General features: G+C 47.3%; 1 protein-coding gene across 1 annotated transcript; it reads right to left on the bottom strand.

The window, feature by feature from the left end:
* Positions 1–573: 573 nt before the first annotated feature.
* LOC118222330 (alpha-1A adrenergic receptor-like) lies at positions 574–22,270 on the bottom strand. The gene is made up of 2 exons (XM_035407822.1): positions 20,335–22,270; positions 574–3,054 (listed from the first exon to the last, which is right to left on the bottom strand). The coding sequence occupies exons 1-2, from the start codon at positions 21,389–21,391 to the stop codon at positions 2,501–2,503; spliced, it is 1,611 nt and encodes a 536-aa protein (XP_035263713.1). The 5' UTR covers positions 21,392–22,270; the 3' UTR covers positions 574–2,500.
* Between the last annotated feature and the right edge of the window lie 1,098 nt (positions 22,271–23,368).

The following is a 23,368-nucleotide window of genomic DNA, read 5'->3' as shown; positions in this document are numbered from 1 at the left end:
TTTGTATGAGGGCTCATGTGTGTCTACAAATGGGAAAAACCATTAAAAAAAATTTAAAACCCCAACACGGCAGACAATTTGGCCCCCCCAGGACTGGAGTTTCAGATCCCTGCACCTAAGGATGGTGATACTAATCCGCGAAATGAACCGCAAAACTAATTTGACTTTGGTTTTAGGGATGATGGGAATTTCTGCACAACAGACCAAACCATGTAGCTGTTAATGCGTTTAAGCCAAATAAAGCAATCTTTTTTCAGCACGCGACGCAGGCCCTCCTCCCAAACTGAAGCGACGGGGGGGGGGGGGGGGGGCTGATGCAATGGGCTTCCAACTGCAAAAGAGCACCCCAAATTAGGGAATAGGACATGGACATGGAGATTTACTGGAGATAAATATTTGCTTTAAAGAAATAAACAAAGGCACTCCTAAAACAGATGCTAATACTGTGATATTTATTTTTCTTACTGAGGCAACAGTCATGTAAGTAAAAAGTAATTTCTCTTGCGAGAAAAGAATACCCCTGTGCACATCTACATGTCTTTTATAACCAGAAAAGAACTAGATGACAATAAATAACATCAATAAATTTGTTTTATTACCAATAATCTCCCACCAAAATGCAATGAAAGATGGATGATAACAAACTAGAATAATTTATGTGCCCTAACTTCAGTACACACCATAAAACACGTAACCTCTATGTTTTGTTATCTGTATTTACAATGCGGTTGGCCATGTGGAAGGACCAAATGGAACTGGATGGATAATGCAGTGATCTACACAGCATGCCTTGTTTGAGATCTCCCCCATCGTCCTATCCGGATGCTCCACTGCCCCTCTGTGATTGGTTAGAATACTTAGAGGGCGTTGCCTCGCAGGGAAACCACATGACCACACAGTCATAATAATCAAAATGTGCGCTGAACTGAATTCTCCCGATGCGCAGCTTGAGTTCTGGTGGGCTCCTGCGATGACCAGATAAAAACACGACGAAGACGGTGGAAAAACAACAACAAACTCTCCTCGTGCTTTAAAAAAGCTGTCGTCTGCTGGACTCACAAAAACGTTTCAGGGGTCCGTCGTTTACGTGGAAGAGCACGAGCGGCCAGTCAGCTTTATATATGCCTTTCTTTTAAAGAAAACGATGAGCAGGGCGAGCAGGAAGGCCCAGACTTCGGAGTGATTTCTGTGTCCGTCTACAGAACATTATTTTCACTCCAAAATCTTCTTTTGGACTGTGACTTTTAAAAGATTAACCAGATGTATTTACAGCAGACGGTGCATTTCATTACACTGTTTGATGGTTGATGCTTTTTGAGAGTAATACACAATCTCAGACATATCAAGCGACAAATATATCCATTATTGCAGCTTTTTTTTTTTACATGCAGTTAAAAAAAAACATATTTGCAGGTACATACACAATATGTGTAAAAAGTGTGAAATTACATGACAGTGGGAATAATTTATATATCTTATAAAATAGACAACATATCTTGACATATATTAAATATATACTATAGTTTTATCTCATGTCATATATTACGCTTCGTGAAGGCGAGTCCGTTTGAAATGCACGATCACCTTTCACGAGCTGTTCTTTTCATACACTTTTTTCATACACGGTTTACTCGACCACACGCACCGAAACTAAAACACACGCCGAAAACTAAGACACGATCCTCTGGGTGTTTGTACATGGTGTGAGTACCAAGGGAATAAAGTGAACGTAAAGGGTGCTTCGATACCTTCCACGTACAGCATGTTTAATGCAGACGTTCGTCCACTCCTCGAGGTTTCCTGTTTCACGACTCTGACGCAGTCTGTGAGTTCTGTGGCCAAACACTGCACTTCACGGCTCCGGGGTGATGTAAAGGAAGTGCAAGTGTAGATTATTATTCAACGTATAGAGAACGCGATTGACTCCTGAGGCTGGGCAGACATCGGAAAAGAAAAGAGTCAAAAGGCTTTTTCTCTTCAGTCCGTTCAGACTGGCTTTTTTTTTTTTTTTTTGTCCTTCATGCTTCTGGACCGATTCTAACTGCGCTCGATCACGTTAAAGGGAAAATGCAATAAAGACACCACATGACTAAACTAAAGAAAGACAACCTATAAAACACACTGTGTCCCCTTTTTTCCCTTCGCCAGACGGAATGATATTTCTGTTCATAAGGCCAGTGCATGTAGGCTATGAGTCAGTCCCTTTATTAATATACCCTCAGTTTGAATCAGTATTTCTCCCCTCAGGGCAGTCTGAGAGAGGCTCTTTCAGTGCTCCTGCATTAAAACAAGCCGTGTCCGTGACACCTGTCTGTCTGTCTGTCTGGTCTGCGGGCGAAAGCAGCGACAGCCAACCGCTCCCTGACATTTCGACCCCGATGACGTCAGCGACGCCTGCAACCCAACGCCCGGAGTTTGGGAGGGTCCCACGCAAACGTCGCCGTCGGCGACGACGCGGGCACTCTCTCTCTCTCTTTCTGCTGACGGCGGAGCGGCGGCCTCACACGGGGATCCCGCTCGTGGCCGCGCCCCTCGCCGCCGGCTCCGCCCCCCCCCGCCCGTTCCGCTCCCCGGCCGCGCCCGCACGGGCCGCCGTCCCGCCGTACTCCCCGGCGGCGGCCAGCGGGTCGGCCCCGCCCGCCGGGAGCCCCAGCGGGCTCTCGGGGGCGCTCCCGGGCAGGGAGAAGCGCGGCCCCCAGCCCTGGAAGGGCTCCAGCTCCAGGCCGAAGCGCGAGGCCTTGCTCAGGTAGCTGGGGCTGGGGCTGGCCGAGGACAGCGTGCGCTGGCTCCCGTTCAGGCAGCCCGACGCGTTGTCCGCCGAGTCCTTGCGCGAGCGGCCGCAGGAGCCGAAGTTGGAGCCGCGGCAGTCGTAGGCCCGGAAGCCTGGGCGTTTCCTGCGACGCCACTGGCACCGGAGGATGCGGATGAAGGCCAGCTTGAACTCGCGGCTGTAGCAGGGGTAGATGATGGGGTTGAGGCAGCTGTTGAAGTAGCCCAGCCAGAAGATGACTTTGAAGAGGGTGTCGGGCGGACGCAGGCTGACGTTGAACGACCCTGCGGGGGGGGGGGGGAGGGGGGGGGGGGGAAAGGAGAGGCTTTAACAGGGCGGGAGGTTTTTCCGAAAACAGGAACACAAGGAAGCATCGCCCCTCATTACTAACACTGCAGTGCCTTCATGACCTCCTTTCATCACACATTCAAACAAAATCCATTCAAAACAGCAGGAAGGATTATTCTCACAGACTGGGGATAAATAGCAAAACTTTACCCGATATTTTCCAGGAATTGACTGAATTATTTTCAGGTTTCATATTTGGAAGGTGGCATAGCACTGCTTTTCGTATAATTCTGTAAAATATGAATTCTAACAAATTGTGGACAAAACCATCCAGAAGGCTATAAGCATTTTAAATATTTGAATTTCAGCCCAGAGCCAAGTCTTCTTATGTGCGATTTTCATGTTAAATGTTTAACTTCTCTAGAAAGATCCCTGGGGTGAACTAAATATTAACTAAGCAAGGACACGCCCTGCAGCCCTGCATTCAGGGGAATATTCTCTTTACACATAAACACAAGAACTCTTTGGCCCATTTTCAACACTCATCCTTAAATTTGACTGACTCACAAGTAAATGGGAGTTTCACTTTTTCTTGGCAAACAAGTTATTGCGGAACCTGCCAAACCGTGCTTGTGAAGATTTTTTGCATTTCATTGTTAGTTAATGTTAACGTCGTGACGATTGAATGCCAGACTTTGCGTTCAGTAATGGTATTACGTGGCCTATGTGTTTACTCCTCTGTCCAACAGGTGGCAGCATTTTCCAAAAAAAAAAAAAGAAGAATCAATTCTACAGTCTCCGTTATTTTCCTCATTCACCCCGAGTTCTCCAAAACAGCAGCGACTCGAGACACGATGTTCCGGCTCTGTACTGTCGCTTCTGCTGTGTACGCGGACACGTGCACACTGTCAAAGAGCGAGAACGCCCCTTAAGCATCGCACAGATGGAACTAATAACACGCATCGCGGCTCGCCGATAACACCGCTCAACGGGTAACAGACAACAATTACAGAACCGTTCGCACAAAACATACAGGATAGAAATACAGAAATGAAAAAAAAAAAATTAAATAAAAACTGAATCAGGAGTTGCACAACGATATGAGATACCACATAGGATGCTGAGTTTTTATTTGACACATTTAAGGTATTTAGCAGATTAAACAGATTACCTTCGTTTTTTATTTACATAAAATCCATTCATGTAGCTGGATGTTTACAGCTGTAATTCAGATTATATTACTTAGGGTACAATTCTACCTGCATTCCACCTGTGAATCATAGCCACAACCTTTGAGTGACAATCCTAGTTCCATAACCATTATACCTCTATCCCAACCAAGATACAAAATAACTATGTAACTATAAACACAAATTTTAATGAGAGCAACATACTCATTCAACAAAATGGAAAATATAGAAATGTCAAGTAAAAAAGTTGAAATTTGGAAAACAAATCAAAAGCTTAAACTTAAAAGTAACAGTGCATATAAGTGTGTATACCTGTTACACATTTATTACACAGTTATAACAATTTTTTTTGTTTGTATTATATGCACGTCTTCTTGCACAAATGGTATTTTCACGCCATAAGCACTAACCAAGTATACACAGACCAGAAGTGAGTATTCAGCATGACAGCATTGCTTTACACGCTCTCACACGTGCGCATGCACGCACAAGCACTCACGCACACACAAGCACGCATGCTCACACACAAACTAACACACACAGAGACACACGCACAAACTAACACACATACCACACACACACACACCCACAAACACACACACAAATGCACATACACACACACACACACACACACACACAAACGCAAACACACACATACTCACACTCAAACTCACATACATACACAAACTCACACACATTCAAACTCTCTCTCTCACACACACACACAAATGCAAACACACACATACACACACACACGCACACGCACGTACAAAGATGTCCCATCATCCTCCTCCCAGGCACAGGCCAGCAGCATTCCCCGTGCTTCCATTCCTCAAACTCTCCAGCAGGCAGAATTCCCAGCGGTGGGGTCAGCTGGGAATCGGACTCGGAAACTGACTCAGATCCCAGTTTTCCGCCCGGGAGGACGGCGATGGCGGCCGCGGTTTCCGCGAACAGCAGCCGGAGCTGCGGCAGCTTACACTCGGCGGTACAAACGACATTCCGGGAACGTTACGAGCGGACGTGGGGGGGGGGGGGGGGGGGGGGGGGTAAAACGCAGTTAATCACCCCAAGCGCTAAACCGTGCTAATTGCACCTCATTTTGGAGTTCACAGGGTCTCCATCTCCCTCTCATTACCAGAAGACTCGGCACAGTCACTAAAACGTCTGGAGGCTGTGGCCGTGCCCCCCCCCCCCCCCACCCCAGCCCCCCGTCCTTCTCCGATGGTATTCACAGCTGGGCCTCTCATCGTTCCGTTCCCAGGGTCACATGATCGGGGCTCGTCTCTTTATGAGCGCGGCGTGGGCCGTCGAGAAGCCGGCGCGCTTTCCTACGACGCTAACGCTCTGACAGAGAAATGCGCCACAGCCAACAATGGCCGACACTGAGACATGCTAACGTACAAGCTAACACTGCAGCATGCTAGCAATTAACTTCACATGCCGACACCAGGTACAAGCTAATACGGATAACCATGTAACCCTGAATTGAGGAAACCGCCAAGCACCGAATATAGAATCTCACTGGTTAATGTGTCACTTGAAAAAGAGGAAGAGGGTAATGACAAGTGACAGAAAAACAGACAAGGGCTAGAACTAGGAATCAATAAGAACACACAATTACAAGAACTGACCATACAGCCCATCTACACGCACCATTTAGCTACAAAACTATGAAGCGTCCAGTGCCCAACATTTACTTCCCACAATGCCTTGCTCAGAGAAGATCCCTCCTACCATGTTTACCCTGAAGCTGAACTCAACTCTGAAATAAACAGTTTTGCTCGGTCAGCTAGCCTAGTTAGCCGGGCCTGGTCAGGGGCACATTCCCCCATTTTAAAAGAAGCCGCAGTGCTCATTGGATGAAATTCATGCACCTGAATTGGGTGTGTCCAATCAGATCACATTACATTGCAAACGCTTAGCAGATTTTGCATTGTTTACACAGTATCCATTTATACACTTGGACAATTTATACCTGGGAATCAAACCTGCAACCTTCAGTCCCAGCTCGGTTCCCTAACCATTATTACAACACAGCCACCCAAAGAAAAAAAAGTCCAGTCTGTAACAGAAACCACCCCCAAACCGTACCTACACCTGTCAATCAGCAGGGCATTGCATGCAACCATAAAAGAAGAAGGAAAATATAAAATGTGATCAGTTCTCCCCTGACCCACCACATCCCAGCCACAGACTGCAGGAGAAATGTTCTGTCGTGTTGTACAGTTTTAAGGCACGATGAGTCTGCGATGTTGGAAACAGGAGGGATCCTTATATGGGCATGAAGTCTGGACCGAGTCCGTGTCGTCCAATGAGCGCACAAGACACAGACCCCCTCCCCGAGTGACAGTGCAGTGATGCAACCTGTCCCCGATTCGTCCGCAAAATATTAAAACATGACACAATGACTTAAAAAAATTGGCACATGGGGGAGACATCAGATGAAGAAAACTACATGTTCCTGTGGGGGAAATTCTTTTTTTTTTTTTTTTACTGTATTGGTACCGCTGAATTACACTGATATGGACGCCTATACTGGAGCCAGCCACACTGGCGCTAGTGAGCAAGGTCTCTCAACGGGACCAGGAAGTGAGCTTCAAAACTTAAGCCCGGTTTTGGCCGCTCAATTCTAAACTACTCCAGTATAAGCTAACGGGCTAAACCGATCCTAAACTACTCCAGTATAAGCTAACGGGCTAAACCGATCCTAAACTACTCCAGTATAAGCTAATGGGCTAAACCGATCCTAAACTACTCCAGTATAAGCTAACGGGCTAAACCGATCCTACATTTATCGAAGATAAGCTAACGGGCTAAACCGATCCTAGATCAGCACTTCTACTCCCAAGACTCTTCGAGCCCTGGTATCTTCCCACACTGGACACTTTCCTTCACTTTCAGAGTTAAGTTTTGGGGTTTAATGTGACTGGCACAGGAACGGGGGTGTCCAGTGGGAACGACAGGGCCCCCAATCCTCCACTACCGAATTATTTATGACTTATGTAACCTTACTTATCATTCACTCTCTGGGAGCGAGACCAGCATGCGAAAATACCAGTCATTGAGAGAAGGGTATTTATGTACCAGAGCCCCAGACACATTGAGGATATTTCCTGCTTATCAGAGACCCTGTCACAGCCTTAATATTTTATCCACCCCCCACTCTCCCGCAACCCACACCCCCGCCCAGTCTGGCTACCTGATTGCTTTGCATAAAACTCTGCAGAAAGCATTAACCCTTTGAAGCGTATGTTTTTTTTTCTTTTTCTCTCCAAAATTCAAAATCAGAGTTCCAGAACTCATTTGCTTACAGTTACCAGTAGTGATTGTTACATCAGCATTAGAATGTTCAGTTAGTTGTCTTACACCTTAAGGGGTCAGAATTGCTGGACATTAACTGAAGCAACTTGGGTTAAGTACCTTTGCTGAAGACTACACTGCAGTACCCCACCTGGGAATCAAACCTGCAACCTCCAAGTTCTAAGGCCAGTTCCCTAACCATCATGCAACACTGGTTTATTTATATACGTACACACACGTTTATTTCCTGCCATCCATCGGAAGGAATAAAATGAATCACTCTTAAACGAGAAGAGCAGTTGAAACAAAGCCAGTACACACAGACTACAAACAGAAGAGAAGCATTTCTAATACTCCAATATATTCACTTATCAGCAGTAATTAAACTTGCGATTGATTACTTAATTTTGACTTAAGCTGAAACTTATATGGGAAATGCGTAACAAGTCACAAAATTCAACAGTACGGATGTGCGCTAGGGCACTTAAATCCTGGAATTAGAGGAGGTGGTATGTTCTTACCCCCCAGCCCCCTGCCCCCTTACCTGTAGAGCACCTGCCCACTCCCTCAGAGAGGGGCAATTCCCGTGTGAAACAATGCCGAATTTCCTTGGAAGTCGTACGGCACAAGGGTGAGGTTCAGAGAGACACACTGCTGCCCGATAAACATAAAATCAAAAAGCGCCTTCCTCACACGGACCTCAGTGTTCCAGCGGTATCAAAAAATAGTCTCGGCACGTCCTTCCTCCTCCGAACAGCCACTCCAGACCGGACTCAGAATGGCACAATAGGACCATCTGCGTGAAACATCCCATCCTGTTATTGCCTTCTGCAGGATGCCGCAGCCTCAGGACAAACATAGACGCGCGGCCCGGGGTTCGATTCGAGAGAAAAGCGCTGCGTGAGCTCTTGGCTCGGCTCAGGCGGAAAGATCCAGAAAGGTGTGAGTGTTTTTCTTTTCTTTTTTTTTTCAAACCTGCCAAATGCAACTCAGACCTCGGGGGGCCACTTTCCTAAGCTTCGGCAATAATTGCTATATTCCCGCCAATGGGCGATAACACTTATCCCGCCATAAAGAGGGCTTATCTACCCACAGGATGGACAAACAAGCCAGCAGTTTTAGCTCTTTACGGAGCAGGGTTGAGATCAGGGTATGAGATTAGAATGTTCTAAAACCGAACATTCTAATGGTGATGTCACAATCGAGTTCTAGAACACTGATTTAGAATGTTGAAAAAGGGTTAAAGCATCTGCCAACGTGACAATATCTGATGACCTGTTCTCCACGACTCTGTGCTGAGTAACAAGCCTAACTGGAGGACTACAAAATGGACAGCTCGGAATGACGACCCTTCTCCTTTTACAAATATTTAGAGTGGCAGAACTACTTCCCGAACATATTCTGGGCTACCTTTGATTCAAGATTTCGTAAAAATAGCCAGAGGTTACGTAACACTGCTTTGACGCTCTGATGCAGCCAAGGAAAACGACCGCGGAACCTGGCATGCTCTTTATATTTATCATCATTTTTTTTATCTCCGACGTTGCTCCTGCCGTAATTATGGTGTTAGAGCTATGGTGTCACATCCTTAGAGCGATGTGGCCTGCAGTCCTACCGGAAACAGTGGAAAGTGCCTAATTGCCGCTGGTTAGGACCAAAAGGCTTGTTTCCTGTTAACCTCCCACTATGTGTGTGTGTGTGTGTGTGTGTGTGCAGGTGTACATGTGTGAGTGTGCATGTGTGTGTTTCTGCATGTGAATATAAGTGTATTTGAAAGTGAGTGTGTGTATTTGTGCGTGTGAGTGTGTGTATGTGTGTGTGTGTGTATTTTAAAGTGAGTTTGTTTATTTGTGTATGTCTGTGTGTGTGTGTGTATTTCAAAGTGACTGTGTGTATGTGTGTGTGTGTTTGTATGTGTGTGTGTGTATTTCAAAGTGAGTTTATTTGTGTGTGTGTGTGTGTGGGCGTGTGTGTGTGTGAGCGTGTGTGGGTGGGTGTGAGTGAGCGTGTGTGGGTGTGTGTGTGTGTGTGTGTGTGAGCGTGTGTGGGTGTGTGTGTGAGTCTCAAAATGAGTTTATTTTTGTGTGGGCGTGTGTGTGTGTGAGCGTGTGAGGGTGGGTGTGTGTGTGTGTGTGAGCGTGTGTGGGTGTGTGTGTGTGAGCATGTGAGGGTGGGTGTGTGTGTGTGTGTGAGCATGTGTGGGTGTGTGTGTGTGAGCGTGTGTGTGTTTTGGGGGTTGGGTTGATACTTTAACCACAGGAAAGCGTTGCAGCTCGGGGGAGAGCGTGCCGGTCTCCCTTGCACACAGTAAAAAGAGGTTTCCAGCCAAAAGGCCCAGAACTGAGCAGTAATTAACATACTTCTTTCAGATACCGGGGAGGGCCGAGAGCAGGCAGAAGAAAGGCAGCCATTGTGAGCAGATCTTTGAGATGATGACCAGACGAGATACACAAAGGCCCCGTGTCCCGGCCAGGCGGCACTTTGATCACACACACCGAGAGCGAGGAGACGCGAGAGAGGAGGAGGAGGAGGAGGAGAGAGGAGGAGGAGTAGGAGGGTGAGCCTTAAAACAGTCCCTCCTTCACCCGTCTCCCTTGTTGTTCTTCAGCCCTGTTAATTTGATTTTCTGAATGCTGCTCACCCGCCAACATGGGCAGAATCGCGGCCAGTGCGCGGAAGACGATGCCGCCGCGCGTCGCCACGGCGATCTCTCCGTCACGGCGCACTGGGCTGCGCTCGTTATTTTTCCCTCCAAAACGCAATTTCACTTTCCACAGAGTCACCCCCGACCCTCGCCCCCCCCCCCCTTTCCCCAATAACCACCCCCACACAAAATCCCCCTCGCCCCAGTCAATTACACACATGGCACCATGGTCCCGTTACTGATTAAAACCGGTCGGTGGGATCCTGCATCAAATTTGGGTGGCCTGTCTGTCTCGAGATGGGAAAACCTTCACGGAACGTTTGCGCTAATCCCTACCTTTCCAAACGACCGTGAAATCCGAGAGGAGAGAGAGAGAGAGGAAATAACGCTATTAATCCACTGAGGACTAATGCTTTCTTTACACCCCGTGACAAAGGCTATGCGGAGGAAACAGAGCTGAAGCTCAGGGTGAGAGCTCGTAGCGTCGCGTCGGACGTTGAGGTAATCGGTGAACCTCTCTCGCGGTGAGAGAGAGAGAGAGAGAGGGAGAGAGGGAGAGAGAGAGAGAGAGAGAGAGAGAGAGAGAGAGAGAGAGAGGGAGAGAGAGAGGGAGAGAGCATGCGCTCGTCTACACTCTCCTCTCTGAGTCGGCTGCAGCGAAGGCCAGAAACACAAACCTGGGCCTGGCCAAAATCAGGAGAAAATTACCAGCAAAGCAAAGTTATAAAAAAAATCCTTCCCCAGCTCCTGTGTGGTTTTCATCAGTCTCTCGCTCACTCCTAAGAGCTAAAGGCTGTTCTCAGCCAAAGCCTGTCAGTTACAGTAACCGTCTGATTTACGAGAGAAAGACGGAGAGCCTGATACCATATCGCCCATGGAATGCGTTGAAATGGTGGCATATTTTTTTTTTCTTTTCATCCCATCGTTTTTCTTCCCTTATTGAGTTTGCGGAGACAGAATCCCACCGCCAGGGAATGGTAGCAGGATACGACGGATCACAATGTCATAAAACAACAGAACTATATAAAAACCGTTCTTATGGAAATGCTTCCTATAAGCCCGCTGTGACTGGGCCATGCCTTGTACGGATGCCAGGATTAGGCGAAGCACTGATTCTAATCTTTTCTGCTAAATGTCTGCAATGGGTCAACACAGTCCCCAAGGAGCCTGTGTGTGTGTGGGGGGGGGGATGCGGGCAGGGTTTGGCAGGGGAGGCGGGGGTGGAGGTCTGAAGTGATTTTACTTCTGTTTCATGACCGCTAATCACGTACAGAATCAGAAGAGGTGGGGTAGGAGGGGTTGGCCCGGTGGAAAAGCTTTGGTGGTAAGTGTCAGGGGTTAGTGGTGGTAAGTATCAGGGGTTAGTGGTGGTAAGTGACAGGGGTTAGTGGTGGTAAGGGTCAGGGGTTAGTGGTGGTAAGTGTCAGGGGTCAGTGGTGGTAAGCGACAGGGGTTAGTGGTGGTAAGGGTCAGGGGTTAGTGGTGGTAAGGGTCAGGGGTTAGTGGTGGTAAGTATCAGGGGTTAGTGGTGGTAAGTGACAGGGGTTAGTGGTGGTAAGTGTCAGGGGTCAGTGGTGGTAAGCGACAGGGGTTAGTGGTGGTAAGGGTCAGGGGTTAGTGGCAGTAAGTGTCAGTGGTTAGTGGTGGTAAGTGTCAGTGGTTAGTGGTGGTAAGTGTCAGGGGTTAGTGGAGGTAAATGACAGGGTTAGTGGTGGTAAGTGACAGGGGTTAGTGGTGGTAAGTGTCAGGGGTTAGTGGTGGTAAGTGACAGGGTTTAGTGGTGGTAAGTGACAGGGGTTAGTGGAGGTAAGTGTCAGGGGTTAGTGGTGGTAAGTGACAGGGGTTAGTGGTGGTAAGAGTCAGGGGTTAGTGGTGGTAAGTGACAGGGGTTAGTGGCGGTAAGTGTCAGTGACCATCTTGCCAACCATTTTCATGATATATAATATTTATTTTGATAATTATTTAAATAAGTCTTAAAACAGTATAAAAACATATTTCAATGATTTCAAAAATACTAATTTACACCAAACAGAAAATATATGTTTCTACAAGCATTTCATTGTTAAACATGTAAACATTTTAACACTTTGAGAAAATCCAGACTCCTTCCTCTTCAATAAAAACACCAGAAACTCAGCTGGAAGCTTCCTAACGAAGCAGAGATTCAGACATTTATTTATATGTTAATTTATTTTGCTATTACCAAAGTTTAAGCTGTTAAAGTTAAAGGCCAGGGAGGGCTAAAACTTCGTAAATGCAGTTGCTTTTCCGCCAAATGACCTCCCCAACTGCCGCCGGAATCTCAGAGTCGCGAACCGTCCCTCGTCCCAGGGCTAAACCACCATGCACTTACCCTCAATAAAATTAAAACGGCCCTAACCCTTACTTACCCTCTTCTGATAGCACTTACCCTTTAAAAAGAAAGCGTTGCATAACTCCGCAGGACAGTGGTGATTTGTCCAGAGGGGTTTTTGTTTTTTTTTAACTTGCTGATAATGGGATGCGAAGCTGATTACGTAATGCTGAAGTTCAGAGCACTTCGGTGAGTCACTCCATGTTAGAGATTCTGAGGGCACCCAAGAGACGAGAATGGACATTTAAGTGAAATCTGGGCTGAAAATACTGAGGGGACGGAAGGATGGATGGATGGAAGGATGAACAGATGGACGGATGGATGGAGGGAGGGATGGACGTGCTAGTACGGGGGGGGGGGGGAGTACAAGCCAGGAGAAAAAACGAAAAAAGAAAAATGAGTACACACCGTGAAAGTGTTCAGTGTTACATCCCCTCTCACAGAGCACATACGTTACATTGCATTTATTTGGCAGATGCTTTTATCCAAAGTGGTTAGGGAACCGCAGCTGTTGCTCAGGGGCTGCAGGTTTGATTCCCAGGTGGGGCACAGCCAGCGGTACCCTTGGTCAAGGTCCTGTAACGCTGCAGTAAATAGGTAAATCCAGGTGCAGAAATTTGATTTCATGTAAAAATCCAAAATTTTTACTTCAGTTTCTCTTACACCTTATATTTCTATTTAGGTCATTTGAACGAACCAAAAAAAATTTCCAATTGAGAAAACCTAAAAAAAATTTAATAAAATAAAAGTATAGGTGTAACAAATTGCAGTCGGATTTTAGGTTTATCCAACGAAGCCCTTTATGCAGTGTTCGCTGTGTGAGCCGCTCAATGCTCTGTCGAACCCAACGGTGGATCAGTGACACAGACACTTATCACACTCAAAACACCCGGCGACAATAGCCAACCACGTCAGGGAACAGGAGGACCGCAGCGTTCCCTCGAGCAACGGGGCCTGTTATCTAATGAGATATTAGCGGGTGCGTTATGGGTTTAACCGCGGCCCCCGCGGCGTAGGAAAAGCCTTTTGTTAGCGTCGGGACCGTCTCCGCTGAGGACCGGTGCCAGCTGGGTATTACGGGCTCTCGAATTAATCAGCTCTCTCTCCCTCTCTCTCTCTCTCTCTCTCATTCTCTCTATCTATCTCTCTCTCTCTCCCTCTCTCTCTCTCTCTCTCCCCCTCTCTCTCTCTCTCCCTCTCTCTCCCCCTCTATCTCTCTATCTCCCTCTCTCCCTCTCTCTCTCTCTCTCTCTCCCTCTCTCTCCCTCTCTCTCTCTCTCTCCCTCTCTCTCCCTCCCTCTCTCTCTCTCTCTCTCTCTCTCTCTCTCTCTCCCCCTCTCTCTCTCTCTCTCTCTCTCCCTCTCCCTCCCTCCCTCTCTCTCTCTCTCTCTCTCTCTTTCAGACCTTTTTCCTGCCAAACATTTAAATACAGCCGCAATGATCCTTCGGACAGACTTCTGAAAGGAAGAATCACTCCTTGGGGTGACAAAAAACAAAACAAAAAATGAAAGCCCTGAATGCCCCTATTTGGAAGCGCAGACAATGCTCGGGTTATTGTGTAGTCTTCGCACATCCCGGGTCGCCTCCAGAGAGCCACTTAAAAAATGAGAACAGAAGCAAAAACGCAAACGGGCCAATGGCACGGCGGAATGTGGACATGTGACCTTTCCCACGGCTCCGCCCCCCCCCCCCCCTCCACCATTTGGAAGACGCATTCGCTCACCCGCTGGACACCGTCCAATGGGCTCAGAGCGTGAGGCTGGAATGGTAATCTGAGTGAGTGTGTCAGCCCTCCGAGCTGTCAGCACCTCGACGGCGGCAGGCTCTCGTCCCGTCTGGACCCGACCACGCGGAGGAGCCCAGAACGTTTCCTCTCACATTGGACCTGCCGAAAACCCACGCACCCCCTGGCCTCCTCAACTCACCCACCGCACGTTCTTCTCCAGGAATTTCAAAGGTACCATACGGTCACTGTGTTGGTTAAGGTCTTCTGCAAAGCGTGCAAAATCTTTTATTTTTTCCCCAAACTGATTTCTGTTCTCTCCATCATTCATTCTTTTTTTTCTCTCTCTCTCTCTCTCCTCCGTAAATTGCCCGAGGGGGGTCAGAGGTCGGCTCTGAAGTTTATCGGAATCCGTACGCCGGTCGCCGACACGTCACAGAGCGGGATTTCATTCTGGAATTATCGGGAATCGGGTCGCTGATCCGCCCCAACATTCCAGAAGTGCCATATCAAAGCAGCTCGGATGCATTCCCAAGCCTTCCACCGCCCGGAAAACTCTCGGAATAAAGACCCGGAGCCGTGACCTCCGGGCCATTAGGCCTCTGGGAGGTTTGTTTCCTAAGCCCCGACACGTTCCCATGCACGTACGCACACCCAGCCCGAGACCCTGCCCCGGTTCGGCACCGCGGCCCAGTGACAAAGCGACAACGCTTGCAGCTTAAAACCCCGTCGGGTTCCCTGACTGTAGCCCCAGCCGGTCAGTAACGCTGCGTGGAGTCAGTCACGATGGAAAACGAGGAGTCCTCTTTCTTTTCTTTTTTATACGACGAAAGAAAACCGCAAGAGCGATTCTGCAGTCTCCGTTCCAGACGACTTCGGCCGATACCCCGGCTGCCTGTCAGCCCACATCCAATCAGAGCAAAAGGCATTCGCGATGCGAAAAACAGAGATGTGGGCGGAGTCAGTCCCATCCAATCACACGGAAGCAAAATAAGCGGGGGTATTCCCTCGCGTTGTTCGAAGCGTGACACTCCGTTTCCCATCATGCCTCACACCCAAATGAACGACAGGCTAGCTCCGCCCCTGCCCTCTTGACACCCAGGTGCTGAGTCACGACTCGTGCTCGCTCAAGAGGCAGTTTTTTTTGCAGCTGTTTAGCCGTCAGTAGCTAACGGGTGGAAATCTGTCTCTGCTGACTCAGACTCTGGCCCGTGAAACGCAGACGCGTTGGCTCGTGACTATTTCTGCACTTTCTCACTCCCGTTCTTCCAGCGCAGCGACAGGCTCTGATTGGCCTGCTGTCAAACATCACCGCATGAGCGCGAGGAGAAGAAGACGCCGTTTCGGGGTCTCCGCCCATCGCTGCCCCCGATGGCGCCTCGGAGTAGCAGCAGGAGGCACGAGGCGGGAAATCCGGGTTCAGAAAGTGAAAGTCCTCCCCGGTATTCTGTCCCACTCGCCTGGATTTGCTAATTAGCACAATTCTCCAGCCAGGAGGCAGAACCCATTAGTGAAATCAGCTGGCTGAGGTCATGGGTGGGAGAAACACTTTTACTTTCTGACCCCTGGACTTCTTCCACCTCTGGCAGGAAGTCCCCGTAACTCACATCCTGTTTTCCAACAATGGCTACCCAGATCACTTGCCAATCGCTGCAACGTCTCCAACCACACCAGTACATTACCCAGAATCCTCTTCATGCCACTGGGCACATTTTTTTAAAAAGCTGGCCCAATGTCAAGTCGCGCTCCGTCGAAACGCAACTTCAAAGCAAACCTGGCGCTGGACCCCGAGGGCACAGGCAGGAGAACACTCACGTCGCACGGGTTATTTTAGACACGGGGAGGTGTGGACACGGGACGCTGCGGATGGGACGGGGGAACAGATATTTGGGCGCCCGCCCGCGTGGCTCCCTGGACCTCCGAGTTATCACCCCACTCAAAATTTTTACAGCCGGTCCCGGTGAAAAGGTTGGCGGACCTCACAGACTCCTTTCAGCGAATTAGTGTCAACTGTGGGGGGGGGTTACAATTTCGCCTCATTTTCACCCTCCATCTTATTTTACACAAAACATCCCTCCAGCTGGATTTCTTAATTTCCTCCGCGGGATGGAACCCCACCAAATAAATACACACTGTTCCCTTTTTTAAGGGATAATGACTGATTCCAAAATGTCTCAGGCCACCACCACAGCCAATCAGAGCCCCCAGAAATAACCAGAGCTGATTGGATAGCCACTCTGTATTCGCAGGAGCCTGTTCGGCCCACCTCCAGGGGGGTATTCATGAGAGACGCGGGGCAAAACTCCGTTCCGCCATTTTGGCTGCATCACCGAATGATTATTTTTTTTAAACGTACGAAAACGCCGAATATTTCCAAGACATGGAGCTCAACGTTGTCCAGGAGCTCTCTGTAACTTGGCGGTACTCTGAGAACTGCCACATTTCGCAAAATAAAATCAGCTAAAAACAGTGGAGAAGCATCTTTTATGAGTGCTGACTGTTTAGATAACATTCATCTTTTTTATTCAAAATTATAACCGCACATGGTCTGTAAACAATCTTTCCCTTATGGGTGTAATAAAAAAATTAAAATTGTGTGGGGACAGATTGCACTATGAACTATATAACCTACATTATGACAAAAAAAGGAAAAATTCCAAAAAAGATACATTATACACATTATATTTTCACTAGGGTACTAAGCACCCTGTTACCTGGTGATAGTTCTGGACCTTTTGATTCTACGCTACATTCAGGTATCTAGCAGCACTCTTACACACATGTCCATAAATGAATACAAAACCTTTTAGGCAGCTGTTAATACATAACTTTAAAAACTATATATATATATATATATTCTATTTTTGTGATTTTTCAGCTTTATTGGACAGGACCGAGCAGAGAGACAGGAGGAATGGGGGGAGAGAGAGAGAGAGAGAGAGAGAGAGGGAGGGAGTGAGAGAGGGAGGGAGGGAGGGAGAGACAAAGGTCACGTAACCGGACTCAAACCGCTGATATCACAGCTAGGGGGGCCACTCTGCAAAACACTGACAGCCGGCTGCACCCAGGAAACCCAGGACACCCAGGGGTGTCACACGAAATTCTGGGCCCTGTGCACATGCAGGGGCCCCTTTAAATAGTAAATGAAAGCAAACTGTTTAGTCTAGGCCTTTTGGTGCCATCCCACCTCCCAAAAAAGAAAGGGCTCTTTGCTCAGGCAAAATGGCTGCATGTGGGAGCTGCCACTCTTTTCACACCTACCATAGAGGGTTTTCCATGAATAAAACTAAAAAGGGTTCTCCTACGAAGACAAGCCCAAGTACTTGTTCAGAACCCTTTTCTTCCCCAAAAGAGTGTAAACTGCAGGAGGCTGCAGCAGTAAGGGCCACACGATCGTTAAAAAAAAAACCAAAAAAAAAAACACGACTGAGTCATCCCCAGCACACAGGGGGCTAAAAGGTAATAATTGGAATACGTGGGACCCCTCCCCCCCGCCCACCCGCCCGCCCCCCCACAATCCATCCATGAACCGAATGGCATGAACCACCTACCTAGAACTGATGGTGTGCTGATGGACCCCACGGGTCTAATCCAGCCTGCTGTAAATCAAACAGACGGACTGCATAACTCAGCCAAGGAGGAGACGGACGCTGATTATCGATCATATAATGCACCGGGCCCCGGGACCCGGGGGGGGGGGGGGGGGGGGGTAGCGGGCTGATCCCCACCGCTGAGCTGAAGGCATATATCCACATCTGAGCCGAACGCTACAAATCCTCTTAGCTCACAGCTATCATCGTGAATTACGGCTAAGCATCTCAGATGCATGAACTGCTGGATTCAGATACAGGAAGGGGTTACTGGCCGACGTTCTGCAGTCAAGGGAACGCCCCTATGCGTACTCTTTCACTCCCAGGAGTTACAAACAGCTCTCACGTCACCTTTTTAAAAAAAATAAATAAATAAATAATTCCGCATTTTGTGAAGTTGTGCTGGTGTGCCTTGGGGTTGTGACATTTTGGGGATGAAAAGCCGAGTTTGATTAAATTTACTCAGGAGCAAGTTTAAAAAAAAATCTCTTATTGGCAGGCTCGACTTCACACAGCAAATCACTCCTAAAGGCTTGGATGGAGCCCGCTGTTTGTGTTTACAGTTAGTTTGGACGTCCAGCAATATTACCCTGGACGTTTTATTTTTAGAGAGGTCGCTGGCGCGAACGCCAGATTCCAGCTCTGCAGTTTTACACAGATGGTCGGGTGCTGTGCACTTTAACGTCTACCTTATTTACCCCGGGTTTTTTTTTTTTTTTTTTTCTCGGTGCCGTACTTACATTTAAGAGTCCTTTCCTCTCAACTACCCCCCCCCCCCCCCCCCCCCCCCCCCCCCCCCTTCCTGGAGTTTTTGTGCTTCTTACCTCCTGTGTTTGTCTTCACTGGCACAACAGGTTTCCAGGTCTTTTTTTTTCTGTAAACTATCTGAAGTGTACGCAAAGTTTAACGAAAACATTCCGCGTTCGGAATTCCGAGAGTCTGATCGGAAAGTCGGAGGAGGAGTCGGAGCGATGGACGGAACAGGGGGCCCGACAGCCGGAATTAGCTTTTTGAACCAGAACTCCGGGCGGAACCAGAACTCCGGGCGGAACCAGAACTCCGGGCGGTAATTTTCTCAGGATTGCTGGTGGGCAGCGAATTCCAGTCAGAGTTTCTGAAATATGTTAATGCCACCGAGGAGCTCTGCAGCTCTCTCCTTGTGAGCACGTCTGCGATGCCAAACACCGCCTCGCCTTCAATTTGCCCAAATTTACGGGCCTGACCCAGTGATTACTTCAAAAAAATTGTTTGCAGATTTGCTACCAGGAGAGGCAACGTCTGCTGCTATTTAAAAAAAATAAAAGAGCTTAAATCCTCTGCTTGAAATTCAACTCATCATGAATCAGGTTCAAAGGAAGGGGATTATTGGCCTGTGTTGTCCCCCTAAACGCTTCAGTGGAGGGTGGAACATTCTGGAACATTTCAGACATTCTGCTTTACCAGTCTATGATTAACCGTAAAACAGGGATTAGGAGAATCTAATTATAAGCACCGGCTGAACTAAATATTTTTGCATTCTTAATATGGTTAAGGCAGAACAAAATAATTACAATATTTCCCATTATTATTATTATATGAAGAAGAAGAAGAAGAAGGAGATGAGAGGAAGAAGAACTCTGTTTCCAGAACTCTTCATCTCAACATTTCCAGGCTTTTCACTTACAGACAATGTGCTGAAAGCGCTATGCATTGGACACAATCCTAGCCAAGCAGAAACACAATTGTTCTGTCGCTTGAAAGGCAGGTGTTAGATAAATATTCTGTTTTTTTCTTTCAGGATATCCCGATTTTAATGTCAAAAACACCACCTCCTAAGCAAGCAGCGAGGCTATCATAATCAAACTCATGAAATAATGAACCCCATTCCGCTTAATAATCACTATTTACTATTCACAATTTTGTCAAGGCGCTTTTAGCCAAAGAGAATTAATGAAGTGCATTTCACTTGGTAAACAGACACCACAAGAACAAGGTTACAGTTATATAAGAGCCATGTGAAGGCGCATGCCACAAGACCTATGAGACAAAGGGAGCGTTAGTTATATAATTAATTATAATTGTTATTATAATTATTATTATTATGCCTATTAAATTTTTTATTACTTTTTTCATTATTAAATCGATATGTTTAAGTGTAGTCTGAAAATGTGACATTTTAAACATGACATTCAGTATTTGTGCTATTTTAGAGTAATAAGTTCTCATTCACTTCATATATCTGGAACATTATTCTTGTAATTTGATATTATTGATTCACCAAAATCTCATTTTCCCAAAGGCTGAAATGAACAAAGTCGCTACTCATTTATATTATATCTTTATATATATATATATATATATATATGGAGAGAGAGGGTGAATTCAGAAATCTTAAAGGAAAAATTTTGGCAAGATATCTGTTTCTGAGTTCTGGAGAAGTCGTAACGGGCACTTGGGCTATAAGACAGACATAAGGGGACCTGTTTCCACCTACCTATGGGCAACGCCAGGAAGAACGGCAGCCAACAGAGCGTAAACATGCCCACCACGACGCCGAGGGTTTTCGCAGCCTTCTTCTCCCGCGAGAACTTCAGCAGCTTGACCGTGAGCGAGCTCCTCGAGTGGTGCCCGCGGCCCTTGCCCGCGCCTCCGCCGTCCTCGTGCATCTGCGAGCCCTTGTGGATCCTGAGCGTCAGCTCGTTCGAATTCATTCGCTCCCTCATCACCCCGTCCTCCAGATTCTTGGTGGTCCGTTTGGCGACGATGTACACCCGACAGTACATGGCCAGGATTACGACCAGAGGTATGTAGAAGGATCCCAGGGAAGAGAAGAGCGCGTAAAACGGCTCCTCGGTGATCAAACAAACCGTGTCTTCAGGTGGGGTCTCCTGTTTCCACCCGAGAAGCGGTCCAATGGAGATGACCAAGGAAAGAACCCACACCCCGAGCATTGCCAACAGTGCCCTTTTCTCCGTCACGATGCTCGGGTACTGCAGCGGGTAGCTCACGCCGATGTAGCGGTCTATGGATATCACGCACAGGCTCATTATCGATGCCGTGCAGCACAAAACATCCACTGCTGCCCAAATGTCACAAAAAATCTTCCCGAACACCCAGTAGTTGAGAATCTCCAGGGTGGCGGACACGGGCAGCACGGTGGTGCCCAGCAACAGGTCAGCGATGGCCAAGTTGATAATGAAATAGTTAGTAGGGGTTCGCAGATGCCTGTTGCACACCACGGAGAGAATGACAAGGATGTTTCCCACGATTGCGAACACGATGAAAGCCCCGAGAACGATACCCAGCGGCACCGCCCGGGTAAGGTCCAAAGGAACGAGTTCGCTGTTATTCCTCCAGGTAACGTTAGAGTTATTGGCATACACCGACGTCCCGTTTAACAGTTCCGAAGAACCATTGCCCCATAAATTCGCTGCATCCTCAGTGTCCAAACTCATGTTGACAGCGGACTTTCCCCATAGCAGATTAATGTTCATCCGTGGAAAAGCGCGAGGAAAAGAAATCAAGTAGAAAAAGAACTTCGATTCGTTCATGTACGTTCATTCCTAAACTGGACATTAATATTTGCGCGGTTACGGAAAAACACAGCACTAGGAACACCTACAATTTCTCTTTAAGATTGCAGAGCAAAAAATCACGTCCGGAAAAACAGAAAAAATAAAAGTTATACTTTTCGCTATAATGCATTCTGCAGCAGAATTCGCTTTTCTTCTCACGCGGACTCCGGGCTGCCTGTATTCTCTGCCTAAGTGACCCATGCGGCAGTGAGCTCCAGAATTCTCACGGTGCCAATTCGCATCTCGGCGCTGGACCGTCCTCCCTGTAAGCCTGCACAGAACTATGAATGGAAAGAAAGGAACGTGCATTTGGAAAGCAATACATACATGACGTCATTGCACATGCTTAGCATTTCACAAACCGTGCCCGGAGAGCTGAAGGTGCTACGGCGAGATGTGCACCGTCGGACCACAGTTTCCGTGCGCGCGGTGCCTGCCGAAGTGGCAGACAACTTGTTGCGCAGACACAGAAGTGCGGGAACAGCGCCATTAAAACAGATGCCTGCAGCTCTGTGACAGCTCACTAGTTCGTAGTGGCTAAATTTGGGGGGCCGCTCAAAGTGTATTGAGCGAAAACATATTCTACAGCTAAACAGCGTATTATAACACTGCTGGCGTTTTGAAAACGAATAAATCAAAAACGTGTGTAACAATCAATCATACATACAGTAAAGAACAGTAAAAGCAAATAAAAACACAAGGTATCTGACACCGCTGTGAATAGCAAGATTTCGTTAAGTTCAGTTAAATTTCCGTAAAAATTAATTAAGCATTAAAGCAACATAATTCTACAAACAGTAGGCTATAAAACTTGTCTTCCGGTGGCTGACGAATGTAGGCCTCCTCTAAAATGATTAAAGTTACTTCTGAATTCAACAGACTGTTGCGTAACACAGTTTCCGTTATCAGCTGGGGAAAATATTGCCAAGAGCCTGATGAATTACTGGTTAAAACAGCTGGAGCGCAGTCGCATTTAAAATGTTCTCGTCAGGACGCCACGCTCCCGGGTTATATAGCCTAGTGAGTACGTTATTGAGGACAGAATCGCATAGCTTAGAACCCACATATGTCAGCAGATATCACCTATAATCGCCTAAACTGCACAAATCCTTAAACGGTGATCAAAGCGAAGCTTCAGCCACGCTTGATGTAAGGGAGCATGTAGGCCTATTTTAAAACGAAGGTCACAGAGTGAATACGAACAACAGGATGTCGCGTGTGTGCGTGTACCACAACATGTCACATAGACAAAAGCATTCAATGGACATAACTGTTTTGGTCACGTGAACACATATTTCCGGACCTTTCTATTCATAGCCTAACTACTGACAACTTTGTTTGGGCTACTGAAGGTACAGTATACATATGTGTGTAGTGTGTGGTTACAAAAAGAGTGTAGGCCCACCTATACAGTGAAACACTGCAAAAAGAAAAAATAATAAACAATAAAAGAACTTCACAAATGCAACAAAATTGACAAAAGGTGGGCAAGAACGTTATTTCCCCATGAACAGAAATGTTTTAATTCATTGGGGGATTTAAAAAAGCCAATAGGTGTCCACGGCTGAGAGAATTATCGGGTTAAGTAAAGAATGTCGGCACAAAGCGAACGTTCGAAATCTGTTTCTGATCAGAGTCGTATTCCATTTGGCGGGATTACACGCGATTACATACATTGAATCTCTGGAATCGCACGAGCGTCAGAGGAACTAAATGTCACAAAGCAGCACGTGCTACCGCATAGCAGTTTGACTTTGACAGGTTGGTCTTTCGGTCATTTCCGTGACTGAACGCCCTGCAGCGGGTGAATAAATATATACGAAACCTCCTGAAGTGCGTCGAGCGCTGCCAAACTAAATTCCTCCTAGATTCCTGTATGGCTCCCTAGGAATGCCATGGCTTTTCATTAAAAAAAAAATGCAACATATGCAACACCTCCCTTATTTGGACAAA

Source organism: Anguilla anguilla, chromosome 3, assembly GCF_013347855.1.
Source record: "Anguilla anguilla isolate fAngAng1 chromosome 3, fAngAng1.pri, whole genome shotgun sequence".
In the NCBI taxonomy this organism is placed as follows: domain Eukaryota; kingdom Metazoa; phylum Chordata; class Actinopteri; order Anguilliformes; family Anguillidae; genus Anguilla; species Anguilla anguilla.
The sequence above is the reverse complement of the archived record's forward strand: the minus strand, read 5'-3'. Positions and strand labels throughout refer to the sequence as shown.

What these genes read in the sequence shown, in the direction of transcription:
- LOC118222330 (XM_035407822.1), bottom strand. Translation starts at nt 21,391, where the DNA reads ATGAACGAATCGAAGTTCTTTTTCTACTTGATTTCTTTTCCTCGCGCT. An exon ending in CTTCCTGGCGTTGCCCATAG is followed by an intron (nt 3,055 to 20,334) that starts GTAGGTGGAAAC and finishes CCCCCCCCGCAG; the next exon opens with GGTCGTTCAACGTCAGCCTG.